At 39.5% G+C, this 20233-nt stretch overlaps 1 protein-coding gene across 2 annotated transcripts in view; it reads left to right on the forward strand.

The window, feature by feature from the left end:
- Positions 1-20233, forward strand: part of vipr1b (vasoactive intestinal peptide receptor 1b) — a 50369-nt gene that overhangs the window by 24899 nt on the left and 5237 nt on the right. For both annotated transcript variants that reach the window (XM_046067642.1, XM_046067650.1), the window contains exons 4-10: positions 2363-2463; positions 5423-5520; positions 7969-8101; positions 15268-15421; positions 15516-15576; positions 15687-15759; positions 19934-20025. In XM_046067642.1, the coding sequence (XP_045923598.1) occupies positions 2363-2463; positions 5423-5520; positions 7969-8101; positions 15268-15421; positions 15516-15576; positions 15687-15759; positions 19934-20025 (712 nt within the window). The remainder of the gene's footprint in view (positions 1-2362; positions 2464-5422; positions 5521-7968; positions 8102-15267; positions 15422-15515; positions 15577-15686; positions 15760-19933; positions 20026-20233) is intronic.

Consider the following 20233-nt stretch of genomic DNA (forward strand, 5'->3'; position numbering starts at 1 on the left):
TTTCACAAGTAGGAACTCCGACTTTGAATGGCGCACCATTGTACTTTTTCTAGGAGGTCAGAAATGTTCAAGTTCCGAATTGTCTGGAACGCTATATTAATTGTGGTGATCATTAAGTCATGTGACCTTGGTGTAGTTCATCGGTCATTCATTTGTTAAGATTATCTTGCTGAACAAAACATGAAAGCATCATAAACATTTGTTTGCCACAGAGCTTATTTTCTGCAAGAATCCAATATCTAAAACAAAATGTGTTGGCCTACAACAAAATGTCATCCCTGCAGCACTCTATTGAGTTTCCAGGTAGAGAGAGACAAATACACAATACACAAAAATCAATATCCAACAGAACTCCAGCAAGCTGATGACATTCAGGTGCAATACCGTGTCAGAAAACATGCTGCCATTTCTCATTGATTACTGCATATGGATATTTCTGATCAATCTCCATATACTTACAGATTTTCTCCACTTACGCTTTGTTCTGTCATATACAAGAAAATGTCATGACAGCTGCTTGCGTCAAGCAGGACCTGTATCATCGAGGACATCATCCTGATGAAGACGTTCGCCCTGCATGAGAATTCACAAATTAAGCTGTTAGTGGTGGTAATGGCACGTTCAGAGGTGGCAGTCTGTGAGCTTCTCCTCTTCTCTGGCATTTGTGGCTCCAATATTGTGGGTTTCTGCCTGACTATGCAAAGAAAAACTAATCTTAACGGCTTGTATCTAAAGTACAGTATGTGGGCAGTAGAAGAAGGAGTCATCTTGTACCAGTTTTCTAACTTGCTATTGCATCCAAAGGCACCATGCTTATAAATAAAAGGTAAAGTGATTTCCTGACTCTTCCAAGATAACCAAAACATATGGATTCAAGCATCTCTCTTTTGCTATTAGTTCCAAAGTAAAAGTTTACCGTAACACATCGTAAAAACATCTAAAAGTACAGATGCATATCACCCCCAAAATGTAATCAGGGGTCCCTTGATCCACAGTTTATCTGTCAGTAGGATTCAGCTTATGCCTTCCTACAGTGCCACTTCCAAATACCTGACCGGGTGACAGCCGAGAAATGTGGAGGATGTTAGTGTATTGAGACTGTGTGTGTGTGTGTGTGTGTGTGTGAAACAAACTTACACATCTGTGAAAGGGTGTTTGGTTGCTAGAGGAATGAAGTTAGGATTAAATAAAAGAGAAAATAAGAGGGGATTCGTCCCGTCACCCCAGCATGACGCTCACATACAGCCATAGCAGCAACGATAGAAAACGTGACACTTCAATCACATGACCTTTCCCTGACGTTTCTAGATACTAACCTCCTGCTGCACATGCTTCCCTCCACATCTCATTGCCTGCGTATGATAACATTTGGTCGTAATTAACTACGTTTACACGCACAGAGCAACTTGGCTGTTGTTCCCATTTTGGTTAAGGCCATTTGTGTTAAGCTGTTTACATGAACCTCTGATGCCCCGCAAATGAATAAACCATGAATAAATCCCATGAATAAACCAAATTACAGACTATTTCTGGTGCTCCTCTCACGGAGCCTGCAATTAAGGACAAAAAGTATGTCTTTGGCAGAGAAATAGCAGGATGTTTCTAATGCAGGGGAAGGAAGTGATAACCTGGATGTTGTAATGCATCATATCTTGTGACCAATATTTTATTAAATTTAACATACCAGATAGTGACATACAGAGTCTACAGAGGCAGCAAAAGAAAACCATCAAGTCTGCAACAAGAAGTACACAGGCAGAGTTGTTTAGGCACTCACAGCACTTGGTTAAGTTTAAGGAAAGATTCTGGTCTTGGTTTAATACAGATAAAGTTGCAATGTCTTAAAGCACGAGAACCATTGTATTAACATTTAACTAAAACCATTGCTAATTAGTTGTATGTAACATAATTTCTACTGTATGAAACGGTGTTGTTTTAGTTTGTTTATGCAACATACATTTACTGGAGTTACTGGGCACATTCCTCGTATGACCTATTATATATTCCTCATATGACATGCATATGATTTCTTCCGTGCACGTTAATCTTTATTTGTGGTTGGATGAGTGACAAGATGGGGATCAGAATGTCAATATGTGTAACAGCCGAAAGCCTTTCTGCAGGCACAGATAATACACCAGTCAGTAATGGCTCACATTAGTGGGAGAGAGTCATACAGCAGTTTGTGAAGTTTGAGATTGTCTAGTTTTGTGCAGTGACCCAACAAGCCAGTAGATGAGGTCACTGACAATGTCACCCTACTATCACAGCAGTGACAATTTTAAAGAAACCTGGTGAGTAGAGAAAATAGAAATCTGCTGCCTGGGTGGCTTTGACCTCTTTATGTCTTCTCCCTCTTCAGGTAACCTCTCCAAAACCTGCACGGTGGACGGCTGGACTGAGATGCATCCGTTTGACATCGCCGTGAACTGTGGATACAATCTCAACGGCACTAACGATGATGTGAGTAAACCGTCGCACTCTGTAAGAGGCAGCAGTACGGATACCCAGTGATCCCGTTGTGAAGGAACTCAGCAGCACAGTGCAAAATCATCTCGAGAACCAGTGGGCAGGAACAATTAAATGAGAACATCTTTTCTTTTCTCTGTGGGTGTGTGCTGTAGGGTCTATGAGGAAAATAGCCGTATTGATTGTTGGTTTCACGACTCCAGTCGTATTTGTTCAATTCCTTCATTCAATCCTTTTTTGTGTGTTTTTCGTATGAATTGCCTCAGATGACAGTGGTTATTTACAAATAACAGAACTGAATGTACAGCATAACATGCTAAAATTGCACATATGTTAAAGGTCTTTGGAATTATTATTTTTTTTACATCCCCTTTGTGTTTATTAATCAAATGATTAACAACATGTTAATTAGTGAGCTTAAGAGGTGTTGGTAGCTGCATAATTTAACTTTGGAGACAGCCTGCCAAGTCTAGCTAAGCTAATCGCCTGCTCGCTCCATCTTAACACCTGCAACAGCTGATGTTTTTAGAAACTGGCTGAAAACACAACTTAGATTTATTATCACCTTTTGAGTTGATATTGTGAACTTGTGAACAGTTGTCTATTTCCAACAGATGCAGAGCAACATTAGTTTTTATTAGGTGTTGTGTTTCTGGCCACTCTGCAGATCTAAGTCCAGTCTTCACTCTCCTTTTCGCTCTGATTTGCTCTACACCAGGGTTTTTTCAAAGTGCCTCCTAAACTATAGTGTAACATGAAGAAAGTTAATATTAATGGATTTTGTCACTCCTATTATTATTCTTTGTCTTACTTTGATTTGGGGGATAATCATGCTGCATGTTCCCATAATGCTTTGGGGGATTAAAACAGGAAGTATAATGTTGCCACGGAGTCAGTTAGTTAGCTCTGTGTTACATCTTGAGCCCCATTTCTTTTAGCCTAAATTTCTTTACAGTTTGGCAAATTGGCACCATTGAAACAGCTCCTGATTGGAAATGCCAGGCTCTTTAGCTGCTGCAGTAAACGCTTCATCATGTTCACCAGTTAGTCACTAACTCTGGCCGTCTGGCCTCAAAGACAAAGACTAATTTCACATTACACAAACTACTTGATCCACCGTCGATTATAGCCACTTAAACCCACAGACAAGTGTTATTTAACTCTCGGCAAGAAAGCAAATATGTGATTTTCAAAAATGTTGAACCATTCCTTTAGGCTCTTATGTAAAAAAAATCATGACCTAGAAAGCACAAATATTCTTGAAAGCAAAGTCAGCATCCTTGATTGTTTGCTGGAGCAGGCACATGTCTTTGAAGCACATCATACTTAATTTTCATTGACATGGCTGGGTCAGTTAGTAATTCCTGCCTCTTTTATCAGGCATTATGAGTCAGAGGTTATTCATGTTGCCTTCAGGGTATAGAAGGGAATAAATACATCAAACGTTGGATCTCATTCCGTTTAGTTTTAATGCAGAGAGAGTTAGTCTTGTCTGTGTTGACAAAGCCGGAGCTGGGTGAAGAGTGGATGTGCTCTGCAGGGTGGTAAAAGCTTTCTTGGTGGGCACTCTGTTCTCTGAGTCACAGAGGCGGCCTCATTAGTATGCCACATAGGAAGTCAGGAGGGACCCGGCTGGTGAAGTACTCTAAAAGGAATTTGATGTCTATCTTTTTCTGCATACTTGATACCACCGTGTGCCACAGGATGCAGAGCTCTTAATCTCATTTTCATCAAGCACAAAACATACAGTGCCATGGCAGCAACACTGTGAAGCCACTCTGAAAGGCTTCATGTGCTGAAGCCAGTAAATTCCAGGATGCTAATGCAGAATATTAGATGACAGCAAGCTTAGCTTTGAGTCCATCCATCCATTGTCAACCGCTTATCCTGCGTACAGGGTCGCGAGGGGCCGGAGCCAGCTGCCATCGTGCCAATCCTTCGCAGGGCCTCACATAGACAAACAACCAATCATGCTCACACTCAAACCTAAGGACAATTTATGGTCACCAATCAACCTAGCCTGCATGTCTTTGGATGGTGGGAGGAAGCCAGAGCACCTGGAGAGAACCCACGCAGACACGGGGAGAACATGCAAACTCCACACAGAAAGGTCGGGGCAACCGGTGTTCAAACCCATGACCTTCTTGTTTCTCTTTACATCCTGACAGCAATCAGTACATCTAGCTGTCTCTTACTGGTTCTCCAACGTTGCCTACCGCAGCTTTAAGTTCAAAGTTAATTCTTGACCTTGCACAACAGCTGTTGACAAAATAACCACACCTCAACGTCCACACAGTGGCTGTTCTGGAGCTTTTGATAATATAACATGATCTTCAGTATCAGGTATAGGTGTAGTTTTAGTTTTTTTTTGTTTATTTTTGTTTGCTACCCTGTTACATTAGATTCATCTTAGCTTCATCTTATTAACTGGTAAACGTAAAAGTATTATGAGCCAAATGTATCACCTTTTTTTGTGTAAAATAATATGCAATCTACTAATTGTGGAGTCAAAAGTATACCGTGTTCCTCTGAAGTATTTAGAAACTTAAGGAAAGTAGTTTAAAGCAAAGATATCCAAAGAAGGTTCAAATCAAGGGCAACTGGACTTGGTTGAAGATAATCAAAGACGTTTCGCCTCTCACCCAAGAGGCTTCTTCAATTCTGAATGACTGGCTGGTAATACCAGCTATTTGACCTAATTGGGGTCGTTATCAAGGTTATAGATACAGCTTAGTTTGTTAGTACTCTTGGCCGTTGTAACGACATTTGTTATGGTTGTTTGAGTCACCTGAGGCCAAATGTGAGCGTTTCTTCAAACTCTTTGGAAAAGATGAAAGGACAGCATTGTGTATATATCATATAGACTGTATAAATTTAAGTGTGTAAAAACTCTTACATTTTTCTGTCAGTTCCCTTCACTGTGACTTGTGTTGATGCTGTTGTTTTTTTTCAGGGAAAGTTTTTCTGGCAAGTGAAGATTGGCTACACCATTGGCCACAGTGTGTCCCTCATATCTCTTACCACAGCTATTGTGATCCTCTGCATCTTCAGGTACGTAGAAATACAGAGCTTTTTTTCTCTTGACAGCAGCTGTGTTGCTCAAGAATTTGCACCATTCACTTTCATGATAATTCCTGATAGATAAACCTGTTTCCTGGTCTCAGGGGCTCAGATATTTAAGAGGATAGAACAAAGAAGAAAAGCAACAGTGAAACGCTGCAGGACCTTTGCGGAAAGCATTAGTGCGAGCGTTTTCCCATTTAAAGCACACTGACAGTGGCATTATTCCTGCTGGGCGATATGATACGGACAACACAGCAGTTTATACATTTCAGTGTCACACATCAAACACTTTGAACTGGGACTGAAAATCTCTGATCAGTGCAGCTTCACAACCGGGCAGAAATGGAGGGCTTAAATTAACCTATGAAAGACAAGAAGAAAGATGCAAACACTTACGGGATGAAATAAACTGTCAATCAAACTTGATGATCCTTTCATCCATTTCAGCAGCTTGATCTTTTGATCTGCACTGGTTTGGAGATTATAGATCTGAAGTATGGTGGGACTGAAGAGGCAGATGTGTTTGCTATTTGACAAGTCAGGGATTGATTATAAGATCCTCAAAGGCAATTACAGTTTTGATGTTTTGAGATTACAGCTTTAAATTGAAAATGCTTTACCCTAGAGGACAACGAATAGACAATATATATACGTGCTTGACTCACACAATACTGTAGACTTCTTCCAAAAAAGCTTATTTTCTTATTGTATGCCATTTCTCATCTCAGATGTACGAACGTTTCAATTCAAGAATGTTGCAAGGAGATAAAAAGGGGAAGGAGGGGAACACTTTTTTCTTACTGCTGTTTCATGTGTCTCCTTTATAGTCTGTCCCTGCCACTACACTGTTAACACTGAGTTTGCTCAGAGCTACTTTTCATTTTTTCCGTAAAGACCTGCAAATGTGTCCTCAAATGTGAATTTTGCGTATGTGTATGCGTCCAGTGCCACAAGGCAGGCCAAGGTCAGGATGATAAATAAAAAGACACACACCAAAAAAAAGTGTGAAATTGTGAAATCAAGGCAGTCAACAGGTTTGAGCCAGAAGGAGAGTTATGACGAGGTATTTTGAGGAGAAGGTACAGTAGCTGCTGTGGTTAGAGTGAGGGATATTAATGAGTGTTGGTGGGCTGCGGAGAGTCACACTTTTTTCTAAATAGAAAAATAGAACAACTTTTGATAGATAAAGCCTCATGCTTTATGTGGATTACAGACTGTATGTTATTTATTCATGAACTGAACAAGTCATACGATGCGTTAACTGACATTAATGTGGTGCATAAGCAGATTTTGATTTGTATATTTGTATTTACTGGGTGCCTATATTTATTTAAATATTCATTGTTTGGATATCTCCTGATACATTATACTTTATATACAGTATACTGAATATTTGTCTGAATAATCCCATGAGGTATGGATCATGTAAATGACCAAACATGAAAATTTATGTAGTTTCAGCAGTGCAGCCTAGAAGAATTCCCATGAACCAAAGAGCTTTAACTGAAAAACAGAAAATGATACTTGCAGTATGATTTTGAGCCAAAATAAAAAAAAATATCTCTGTTGGTGTATGACAAATTACAGCCTGTGGTCCTTACAGCACCAGCATGGTGATGGAGAATATATCTCATATTTGCTCCCATAATACAAAAAGAACTAATTATTACACATGTGGTATTTCAGTAATTTAGTTCTGCTGCGCCTTCTCCTCTCTCAGTATGTGCCCCACCAGTTAGACTGTGATTTCATTCAGCCACAAAAATGCTCCACTTGTATAATATTGGCCAGGAATGCTCACAGTTACTTTTCAGTAGCAGCTGAAGAAAACAAGCATTTTATGAAATAACAAAATTTGGTTGATAGCGTATAAACAACTGTAGCAGAACGTTAACAAGCTCTGCTGACTGAGAGATGAGGTGAGATGAAACTTTAATGATCCCTGAGGGGACACTATAGCGATTGGGCACGTGCTACATCACAGCTGAATTTTTCCCCCCGCAATGGGAACAAGCGTCGTCCGCATGAACACGTCATCGGAACTAATGGGAGACTCAAATCAACTAATCATTTAATATTCTCAAGTATGACAATGTAATCAGGAAGTCAAAAAGTATTCAAATATTGATGCTTGAGTATTAGGAAATTTTTCTGATTAGTCATTTTGAAATCCACCTCTCTTGTCTTTATCGGTGAGGCATGCGAAGGACCATAAAAAGTGTTCATTGCGCTCTAAAGCAGATCCACCCACGCAGTGATAAAAGAAACTAATGAGCTTAATTATGAGTTAAGTCAGTCTGTGATTTGCTGTCATTTTAAGCTATTAACTCCAAGGACATTGGATAATAGGCATGAAGGCCCTCTTTATTGAATTGTGTGTGTGTCTTGTCTCTTTGTCTTGATCTGTGTTCTTGTATGTCTTTCTGTGCGTCCTAGGAAGCTCCACTGCACAAGGAACTACATTCACATGCATCTGTTTGTGTCGTTTATCCTGAAAGCCATCGCGGTGTTCATCAAGGATGTTGTCCTCTATGAGGTCGGGGAGGTGGACAACTGCTCCTCGGGCTCCGTGAGTTAATTATCCAAGACACTGCTGTTTGCTGTGGGTGATTTCAGATGGACCATAGAGAAGTCAAACTCTGTGAGAAGATCAGCAGGTGAACATGACACTCGGGGAGCATAGAAGCGATGCAGAGATGGTGGGCTAGTTATCCACGTTAAACCACATAATGAGATATCTCCTCGGCTCAAATAGGGGTGAAAAGACAGATTTCTGTGGTGCTGGGGATTGACAGACAGACAAGGAGGGAACTTAAGTGGTTCTGTCAAACCACCACTTTTATTATTACAAGGACAAATTCACGTCATGGTGTACATTAGTATCATTTGATCACGTTAGTTCATATCAGCTTCAAGCATGAGTACAAGACAATCTAATAGTTATCAATATCCTTTTTGACCATGAATAATGGCGTCAAGTGAGGAATTTTATTGCTTGCTGAGTTGTGAATTGAATTACTGTACGATTCAGTTTTATTGCTCTGTTGCATTAGTAGATATTCCCTCGTATTATTTGTGGGAATTGTTTATTAGAGCCTGGCCAGTACTGGACTTTTGAGGCCAATCAGCAAGACTGGATTACCATGTTTTACTTTAGTTTGGTTAGTTTAGTAAGCAGCACTAAGTACAATAATGGTCTGAAGGTAGGTCCTAATTTATTATCTGACCTTGAGGTTCCCAAAATCTATAAGTGTTGTGCTTGTGTAATGCATATTTCTAAAATTATGTTCTTAAATTTTTTCCCAGGGTCAATTAGCAGGTTAATCAGATTTTGTCATTTTAAATAATCTGAACAGTATATTCCGATTAGCTTCATTTTCCAGCTGCCAGAGTCTTAAATAAAATAGAGCGCATCACACCCATTTTTGAATCTTTACATGGGCTCCATCTCTATTTTAGAATTGATTGTAAAATTGTATTACTACTTTACAAGGCCCTTAATGATTTAGCACCTCATGTCGACTGTCTCTCCCTCTTTACTCCTAGCTTCTGCAGCAGCATTGAATATACCAACACTTATGGAGACGCAGCCTTTTCTTATCATGGACCAAAACTGGAACAGCCTGCCCACAAATATTTGTAATTACTTCAACTAGTACAGCTGGGCAGAGCAGCAGCATACCATTGGAGCCCGGGCTTTTGAAATGAGTAATGAGCAATAAATGCATAATGTAATGCATGATATCATCTCTCTATTCTATAATATCTAAAGAGTATTTGCTTAAACTGACAGTGTTTTAGATTAAACGATTAATCGTTTTTCAAATCAAAAGAACACTTTAGCTAATCGTGACGATTAAAAATGTAGGTTAATTACACAGTGATTCTGACCAGTTTTAAACAGTCATGCAGTTCCAAATTCATTCTGTTGTAATCCTTGTGTGAAAGATCTGCTCACCAATCACAAGTGCCATGCATCTCCTGTTACGGTCCTACTCACCAATCAGAGCGGGCACAGGGTGTGTACATTTTACAACAACAAACAAAACTAGAGGAAAACGTGGGATAATGGCATCAGCTGAACCGACACAGGCACTGTGCTGCGGTTTTGGTCCGTCTTCTACCTGGTGTCAACTCACACTGGAAGTGTTTAGCCTGCCCCAGTTTGTCCTTTCTTGTGCTTCTACAACAGCTCTCTTTGAGCCAGTGTTGTTATGCTCTCTTGATTTTTGTGCTTCTACCATGGTTAAGTAGGCTATGTAGTTAAATTGTGAATTTATTGTCTGCTTTAACTGTGTTTATTGTTAATATATGATTGGGAGACTGCACAGGGTGTTTTATTTTGAAAATTGTGCCACAGTTTTGATGGTGTTTCATGTCGTAATGCTCCATGTCATAGTTTATCTAATACACAGTGAATATTGAACTTTAGCTAATCTTTTTTTTTTAATTACAAAATCGAATCGTAATCGCAATATCTGGCAGAAAAAGGAGAACTAGAATTAGATTTTTTCCCCAAATCAGTCCGGCCACACAGTATATTATAACTGGACTGAACCAACACACTAACTCTTCCAATCAGGGGAGATGCAATGAATCTTTCAAGGGAACACAAAACTTGATAGGAGTTAATGCAAAAGAAATTCAGAAAAAACATTCCTTGCATGACCTTTAGTGACTCTGTAATTATCTTTTAAAGCTTCTTTAATGTTCGTTGCCTTGCCTATTTTATTGAATCATACAGAAATGTTTTATTTTGTACTCTGTTTTATTGTATTTTAAGGCGTTGTTGACAAGCTACATCATACGTACGTAAGGTGCTATAAAATAATAATAATTATTCTATAAAATAATAATAATTTTTCTAACGTATATGTAAAACATAACAAAATCAACATTTCTTATAAGGATCCCTCAATGATAACAAAATCTGTGTACCATGCACTTCTGAAGCTCACTAATTAAAATGTAATATTCCATTAGTTTATTGGGGTTTTTGTAATTTTAAAAGATAATTTTGGGGCATTTTTGCCTTTATTTGATAAGACAGTGGATAGAGAGAGGAAACGAGGGAGAGAGATATGGGGCAACATGCAACAAAGGGCCACAGGCTGGATTCGAAGCAGTAAGGACTGAGCCTTGTACATGGGACACCCACGGCCCATATATTTCATTTGTTTAATCCGTACAAAAACTGTAGGTTAGGTACCAGAATATTTCTTGGTTGAGTACAGTGAATTTCAAAAGTCACTTTCAAAACTGGCAGTCAAATCTGCCCCAATACCTCTCAAGAAACAAAATATACATTTCTAAAAAAATAGTGACATTAAATTCTACAAATATGAACTGCAATAAACATATATATTAATAATAATAATAAGAAGAAGAATAAGGCCCCAGAACAAGGCTGCGTTTAAATAATGTCAGTACTACAGGCCATTTATGCTTGGAGTATAGCAAACCACAATGTTTGGATGTCTTCCTGACAGCTTTCCACACCACATACTGCTGAACCACAGACCAGAGGCCCCTGAGGCTACGGTTAGGCCTGCGAACATGAGGTTTATGCTACATGATGTGGCTTCATGACAAGAGGAGCCTCAAAGTGTATTTATTACTGAGCTCTCTGCCCGGCTGCATCGTGTTAATGGTACTACTGGGTTGACATGAGACAGCTGCTGTCATGCGTCGGCTGAAAAAGACATTATAGAGGCAGGTTTGGTGCTACAGCGCTCAGCATTACTTTCATTACAGCTGTTGGCTCAGTTACTGTTGCTTCTTCTACAGTTGGATGTTTGCTGACCCATTAAATTAATCCATAATATGATCGCTGTAGGGAAGCATGTAACAAATGCATTATTTAAGGTACCTGTGTGTTTGTTACAGTGTGTGTGTGTGTGTATGTGTCTGTGTGTGTGGCATCATTCACCCACATGCCGCCGATGCCAGGCTTTTTAAAATGGAGCGCCGGCAAACAATTTGTCCTGATTTGCATGCATTAGAACTAGCAAAAAGGTTCTGACACCCCATCTGGGTCCATTTTCTTCCCCTCAACATGCCAAGTGAGAATTAATTTATATAGGATTCAAAATCCCTGTCAGCTTCACTGCCACCTACTTTAATGAGCTGTCCAAACGTTACCATAAAAAGTGTATCCTGGGAAAACTAACACAGGATGATGAATTTATCGGTCATGTGTGCATTTCCACCAGTAGCTCAGGTGTATTTGATTCAACACGTAAACTCAGCAAGCAAACAAGCTGATTTCTTTAGGGGTTGAGGAATGGGTCGGCAGACCATCCTATTATCAGTAGCAGAAGGATTATGCAGATCTTTCAATTACGTAAAAGTAATAATACCGCCAAAGCCTTACTGTAGCCCCCCATCACACCAGATGGATTCAGGCAGCACTCATGATCTGCCAGTGACAGTGTCAGAGAGTGGAAATCACCCCAACCTCTCACTTTGGGTGGCTCAAATCAATGTGTGGCGTTTGCGTGTTCTCCCCGTGTCCACGTGGGTTCTCTCCGGGTGCTCCGGCTTCCTCCCACATGCAGAGACATGCAGGCTAGGTTAATTGGTGTCTCCAAAATTGTCCTTAGGTGTGGATGTGAGTGTGAGTGGTTGTTTGTCTATGTGAAGCCCTGCGATGGACTGGCGACCTGTCCAGGGTGTACCCCGCCTATCTCCCGATGAACACTGGGATTGGCTCCAGCCCCCCGCGACCCTGTATGCAGGATAAGCGGTTGACGATGGATGGATGGACCATATGTTTGATCTCAGACTTATTCAGATTTATTCAGATAAACATTTTTATGTCCAGAGCACGCGCGCACACACACACACACACTTTTTTTATTGTTTAGATACTTTAAAAATACTGATCCAACAGTAATAACAAATAATCTCAAGTCCTGTATTAAAACTTTGAGTTCAATAAAAGTAAAGTATAGTATAGTAGTGCTGTTAAGTATTAACAGCTAAATATACTTGAGTATCAAAGTATTCAGATTGTAGAAAAAAGGCCCTCTGTTACTGTTTTATTATTGCTGAAGATTTACTGTTAATTTCTTTTGTTAATGTTGTCTATTTTTGTGACTTTATATACTGCTGGATAGTTTAATTTATAATAATGCATTATAGTTTATAAACTCATCATAGGTTTAGTGTGTAAAATCTTCTGAAAACTACAGCTGTCAATAAATGTAGTGGAGTAAAAGTAAAATAGCATACAATGGAAATAATAAAGTAAGGCATACAAATAGCTCAACACTTTGCTTTACTGAATAAATGCAATAATAAACTACCTACATTTTCCTAATATATTTCCATAATATATCAGACCAAGGTGTCACGGTTCGGGTGGTTCTGTAATCAGTTTAATGGCCTGTTTGGAACAAACATCAGTGGACTAAACTATGAATAAGAAGCAGTTTGACATCCAATTCTTTAGTCTTCATTGATGATTAACGATGCTCATGTGTCCTTGAAGAGTTGGAGTCCTCAGCAGGGGGCTCAGGCTTTACGCTGTAGTTCATTTTTCATGTGACACTTTTCTGCTCATTCATCATTCTTCATCATTTTGTTCAGACAGAAGGTGTGGCGTTGTCAGTATTGTATCATGACTTGTCCTTGTTTCTGCTTTATGTAAGTGGGTTGATGAATATGTTGCAGTTGTTCGTGTTTATTCATATCCACTCAGTTCTGTTTCTTTATGACATTTGTGTTGTCTTTACCTCTCTGCCCTACTACCACATTTCTCTGTCCATAATGTGCTTCAGTCCATTCCTAATCACACGCTGTCCTTTTCACCCTCCTCCCAATTCATCCCATGTCTCACATCTGGTACATCAGCTAAAGTGCTTAACGCATTCACTCTCACAGGGTCATTTTTAAAAATGGGTACAGTATTGATTTTTCTCATGTTGTATGATGCCCTCCCTGTAGGATCTGTTGGACACTCATCCCAAAACAGCTTGTATGTGGCTCATGGAATCAGCCTTGGACCCACGCAGTGAACGTGTGTTTTCGGTGAAATGAGGAGGCTGTGAAAGAGTTTCACGCTATGCGCATCAGCTCAACCCACCCACACCATTAGGAAAATGAACCTTTTATTTTCGTGTAACAAGTTCAACGGCAGCCTCGCCGCTTGGCATTCAGCAGGAACAAACTGAATTTTGAATGAACTCACCCATCCTGATGGAAGTGTTGTGCTGTCAGCCAACCAGAATGCAGCTGATTGTGTTATCCTGCATGGTTGTTTCCGTGTTCCTCTCTTGTCCCTCGCTTGCTGAAATATCTGCTATCTGCATATTAGCTGGCGCTTATATGTTGCCATCTACTTGTATTACTTATATGACTTGGCTGCCTACAATCAACGCAAAATATATGTTTGGTAAAGGAACAGAAAATCTGCATTTGTAAATTATTAAATGGTACCACTTTCTAATAAGTGGTCCCCAGGTTCTGAGGTAACTAATGGTTTTACATGGTTTACTAATGCTTTATAGATTTCTTATAAGCCATTAATAAGTGCAGCATATGGGTAAATCTCTCTGGCAGTCATAAAGTCAAGACTTTGATTAAAAATTTTTTGCCTTTTTTTAAGCCCCCACCCCAAAATAACAACACACAGAAAACCTAAACACGGCTTCCCTTTACAATAATTCAGATTAAAGGGATTTTTGAAGTGGTGTTGTGTGAGGTACTTATCCATAGTGAGTGTATTAACTGGAGTAGACGGCTAACCTTTTTTTACTGCCTGCCACTGTGGCAGGCAAGCATGTTTTTCTGCCACTTTTGAAATGTATGCGGTGAATTCAGCTCATTTAAGGCATCATTTTGTGTAAATAATGTTGTCAGTCAATGTTCATTAGATTAACAAAAAAACAGTATATGCATGTTTGCATGTAAAAAGGTCTCATTATTTCTAATATGACAATCACTTCACCTTACTAGACAACCAGGTTTTTCAAAGTACTTACAGATGACAAGAAACACAAAGTTTATCACAGTGTATTTTACAGTCAGTACTCAGTACAAAACCCACACTTCAACCACCAATAAATGAGTCCTTATCTCAGTTCAAATCTCCATAAGAGTCCTGATATAAACAAAAACCTCCTCTTCTGGATTCCAGAAAGCAAACAAAAAAAGATTCTCAGTTTCAGTACAAAGGTTGGCCAACAAATATAAAACCAAGTGATGCCTCTTCCATATAATAGATAAAGTTAGTGTTTCTCCGACAACAGTAGAGTTACCTCACATAGTCCAGCCGGTGCTCCTGGCAAGCAGCACACTTGCTGTCACTCAGGACGGACTGTGGCTCCTTCACTGGTGAGCCATCGATATTCCCTGAGCTGTATGTGTGTTATGTGTGTGACATAGGCGTGTGTGCCAATCGCCACAATACAGTTGCTAACCTTACTATATGTGTCTTTCTGTTGTGCATTTTCCCTGCCAGCTATTTACCCTAGTTGTAAGCTTTGGGGTTTTCACCTAAAAGAAACAAGGTTCAGTTCGTATATTCTGTTCTAATAATTGTGTTCAAGGATTCCTTTTTGTCATTATTTTTCCATTTTCCAACCACACTTCTGCCACTATAGGGACTGAAACTGCACTGTAATATCTTTATTGTAATCTTGTTCCTGAATCCGTGTTCATTAGCCTATATAGTATATCTACTTAGAAGATGTTTGTGAAATGTATGCTTTCGTGTCTTGTGTCCATTACCAGGTTGGCTGCAAAGTAGTGATTGTGTTCTTCCAATATTGTATAATGGCCAGTTTCTTCTGGCTGCTGGTAGAAGGCCTTTATCTTCATGCATTGTTGGCTGTCTCTTTCTTCTCGGAGAGGAAGTACTTCTGGGCTTACATCCTGATTGGCTGGGGTGAGATTGTCTTCCTTTTATGCCTTTTTATGTCTCTGCTGAAGACGAACTAAAGGCTGTGTGAACAATGCCAGTGTATTCTTTATATCCCCAGGAGGTCCAACAGTTTTCATCACAGCATGGAGCATTGCTAAAGCCTACTATAATGATGTGGGGTAAGAAAAACACCAAGGGACTGCAAGACCAGAGTCCAGTATAACATCTAGGTCTGATTTGCTTTGATTTGCAACATCTTGGACGTGAATGTTGTTTCATGCTTCACCAGGTGCTGGGATATAATCGAAAACACTGATGTATTCTGGTGGATCATTAAAACCCCTATTTTGTCCTCAATCCTGGTAAGTTTACAAGCTTCGAGCACTTTTTCACCACTCAAATTTCATTACATCAACATTTATGCACCTTAAGCTGTCGACACTCTCGAGTCAGACTTTTCCAAAGTAAAACTAATTGCCACTGAAAAAGAAAATGTCTTTTTCAGTTATCATCACTCCTATTCAAACTTATCTCTCAGTGTAATTTATGTGAAGGCTTTTGAACTCCATTTTCTCTTTAGTATTCCTACTGTATGTCAACACGACTGACAGGTTGGTACGAATAAGAGGTTGGCTTGACCTCAAAGTTCTCATTTCATGTTTGGAGGATAGTCACCATCTGTAGATGCCAAGAAGTTTTGCCGTGGGTTATTAGAAGATTGATACCACTCTCATTTATATAAATTACAGGAAGTATGAATCTACAGTACAGCAACTATCCAGTTAGCTTAGCTTAGCACAAGGACTGGAAATAGGGGGTAACAGCTAACCTAACTCTGTCTGAAGGTAGAAAACAATCTGCCTACCAGCACCTCTAAAGCTCATTAATTAACACGTTACATCTCGTTTATTTAATCCATACAGAAACCAAAGTGTAAAAACAAGTTTATGATTGGTCGGAACATTTGGATAGAACCAGGATAGCTGCTTGCCCCAGTTTCAAATCTTTGTGCAAAGCTAAACTAATAACTGATGGCTATAGCTTACATATTAATATTATTACTATTATTTTTATTTTTATAATGTGTCCCTCTATGGCGCTGATCAAACCCCAAATATATAAAACAAAGCTAAGATGTGATGCTTACACCACAGCTCACACATAGAACCACTAAGACCACCAGTATGAACTACAGTTACTGCCCTGCAGTTGTACGCCTCCGCCAACCAGTCAAGTTTACATCCATGTCTGTCCAGGCTCATGTAATATATATGTAGTGAATATTTGAAAGGACAAATAAAAATGTATGGCGAATAAGTGTATATCTTAGCTTAATGGAAGTCATCACTATACATAGATATGATTCCAGTGAATTTTCATTGTGTGAATGATTCATGAAGGATTATTATAGATGAATTGGCTACACCGGTACTCATGTACTTGATGTAGATTGATTCTTATAGACAACCAGAATGAAAAGCAGAATGGATGAGATGGAGGAAAGCCTGTACTATGTGCTAGATATTGTTTTTTCCAAGTCAACATGTGTGTGAAATCTGGAATCCCCAAATTAATTCTTCAGTAATGGCTAAAAACCTGTTTTGAGGTCACAATGACTTTTGACCTCTGAGTCAGAAGTGTCACGTATTCAGTGTCCGACCAACTGTGAAATACGATCATCACAAGTTCCCGATCTGTTCCAGAGTTATGGTGATGAATATTGGCCAAAAGTGTTTTTCCAGGACATTATGAGCGAAGCTGACCTTTGACTCACTATGAGTGAGAAATAAAGACACTTTCAGAGAGGTGTGAAAAGCAGGGTAAAGATGAGTTCAACAAGCAGGTCTGGAGAAGCAGCAGTCAAGTATGTTAAGTGGTGAGAAGAAAAATTACTTATAGTAAAGGAACTGCATCTCGGCCCAACATTAGGGTACTGCTTCACTGATGCTTTATTTTAAAGGTCTGGGAATTCCTAATGTGGAGCTATTTAGCAGAGTTTCAGGAGCAGGACCACACCTCAGCCACTCCACTTCCGGCCTTTCTATAAATGCCCTAGTAACCCATCCCCTCTTCTTCACTCTTGCATTCTGCACAAGAACAGAGACCAAGCAACATCGAGCACACCAGCTACTAGCTAACCACATTGACTGAATCCATCTACTCACCTCATCTGAGAATGGATTCAATCTCGCTGTCCATTTCCGACGACAAAGTATTTGGTTATTCGGTTCATCTCTCCTCGACATCCAATATATTCACCTGATGAATCCTCCGAGTCTCTCAGCCCCCCATGCACCATCCAACACTAGTTCCACCATCTTCTTCCGTGATGTTCAATACATAAATCCTGCCCTAATACCCCTAATTGTTGGCTCAAGGGAATCCATCATCAACAGCAAAGCACCCTCAACTTACTGGTCAGCTGGGAAGAGTTTCTGCCACTTTCACGATGTCTAGTACAACATAAATTTCCCGTCGTTCAATCTTAAGCCATTCCCATTCCGTGATGGCTATAAAAACGCACACCATCAAAGTATGTCTTAGCTGCATTAGAGTCTTCATCAAACTTCTAACCGGTATCCCCGGCCTGGCCTCTAATCATTCTCTGATAACCTTACTTCTTAGAGGTCTTCAGCATCAAGAGCCAGCTCAACACCCTGCCACCTTCCTCTCACAGGAGACTTGCTGTCTGTCTTGGGACAGAATCATTATACAAATGCTGTTTAAAGAATTTGATTATATGGTATTCAAGTAGTGTGCTTACAGTGTTTATTTTTTGCAAGCTGTCATATGCTTAGGCTCTCTTCTAATCTATTGTGTGAGGTTTTGGAACTGCCACAGTGCGTAACGACCATTTCTTTCTCACTTTCCCAGCACAAGTTCACTGTGTGCAAGTGTGTGTGCCATGTGATATCTTCCTGTACTGTACTCACATGGCTCAGTGAGTCATTTTGCCCTCCCGTTCCTGCTCTTATGGCATTTTGGAACTTTTTACAGTGCGTAATTATCGCCCTCTCTCACAGCAGCAGATATGTTATGTAAGTGGAGTGTAATGCTTTCATCCTGACCATCCAGACAGGGCTTGGATTGTGAGAGGGCCACGTTTAAATCAGTAAATAGCGAAGCTGTCCGTTTTATTACTTTATATTTAAGTTTAAAATGTCAATTAGATCTGCATGAGAAATAAAGAAAGGGAAAAAATATCTGTTATATTAATGAACTTCTTACGGTGATCAATTTGACCAGGCAGACGTCATGACTAGCGGTTTCCACTGTATAAATTACATTACTCCAGGAGGGAAAAATTTTTTTGAAGCCCTGCTGATTTTGTACATTTGCCCACTGACAAAGGAATGATCAGTCTATGATTTTAATGGTATTTTTATTTGAACAGTGAGAGGCAGAATAACAACAAAGATCTCATCTGACAGCAACACTTTTACCCAGTTCTCCTCTGAATTATTCAGTCCTTCATGGCGTAGTGTGTTACCAATTGTTTTCTTGATGACTATGGTCATAATCATAACATAATTTTTTTCGTCCCTGCGCCAACGAAAGTCATGGTCAGATGCATTATGTTTTCTGTCCGTGGATATGTTGTCCGTCCATACGTCCCATCCTCGTGAATGCGATTCATTAAGAACACCTTAAGGGAAATTCTTCAAATTTGCACAAACTTGGACACAATGATGAACCGATCACAATTTGGTTCTCTTGAACGTGATATCTCAGGAAAACTCAGGAACTGAAGACCTTATTTCACAGTTGGTCGGACACTGAATAGATGACACTTCTGACTGGAAGGTCAAAGGTCAGCGTGACCTCAATATAGGTTTTTAGCCTTAATTTAAGAAGGAACCTGGCGAATCCAGATTTCACACACATTTTGACTGGGACAACACAATGAGTAAACAATAACTAGCACAGTACGGGCTTTCATCTTGTCCATTCTGCTTTTCACTTCCTGCCTCATACGAATTTCAAGTGTTGTCTAAATCATGTGACTGCAAAAGAAATAATGGGATGTACAAAACAGTAAGTTTTGAGATAACAACTTCCTCCTCTGCTGATGTCCTACTTTGTTGGCCTTTGCTCGGCAGCAGTTCCTGGCACAGCAGGTTTAGTTGTGCTCTTTCACATTAGGATCAGGGTCAGCAGCCTGACTGTCAGAACCCTCTGTCGCTTCCTCTCTGCAGCAGCCGAGTGATGTTTGTGATTGCATCGTGATGTGTGTGATGCATTGCCAGTTCAGACGTCCAACACAAATCAACAATTTGGAAATGCTGGTTTTCCCACAGTCCAATTGAGTAAGGCGAAATTGAGCATCAACCCTCTGTTTTGAGATGCGTTTCTCAAACATTACTCCACATGCATTAGATAAAACACTGAAAACATGAAGAGGCTACTTTAGAACAAGCTTTTTTCCATCTAGGAATTTCATGTTGGAAACATGTAGTATTTTAATTGATTTGCTTAATGTTTCATTAACTACCATAACTTTACTGTCCTCATGTAAAACTTGAATATTCTTTTCAGATGAACTTTATTCTATTCATCTGCATCATACGAATACTTCGCCAGAAAATCAACTGCCCAGATATTGGAAGAAATGAGTCTAACCAATACTCGTGAGTGTAATTTCATGTCTTTTTCATGCAGTTAATTTCTATTATTATTAGCTAAGATAAGATGAAAGATTATCAATCCCAATAAAGGCGTTATCTTCACCACTTCAAAGGATAAATTTGATCCACATTGTGTGAAAGTAAACTGCATTTACAGAGGAAAACAAAGATTATCTTGCATAAACTCAGAAAGCTCAGAGTAAGATATTTT

Source organism: Micropterus dolomieu, linkage group LG01 (assembly GCF_021292245.1).
Source record: "Micropterus dolomieu isolate WLL.071019.BEF.003 ecotype Adirondacks linkage group LG01, ASM2129224v1, whole genome shotgun sequence".
In the NCBI taxonomy this organism is placed as follows: Eukaryota; Metazoa; Chordata; class Actinopteri; order Centrarchiformes; family Centrarchidae; genus Micropterus; species Micropterus dolomieu.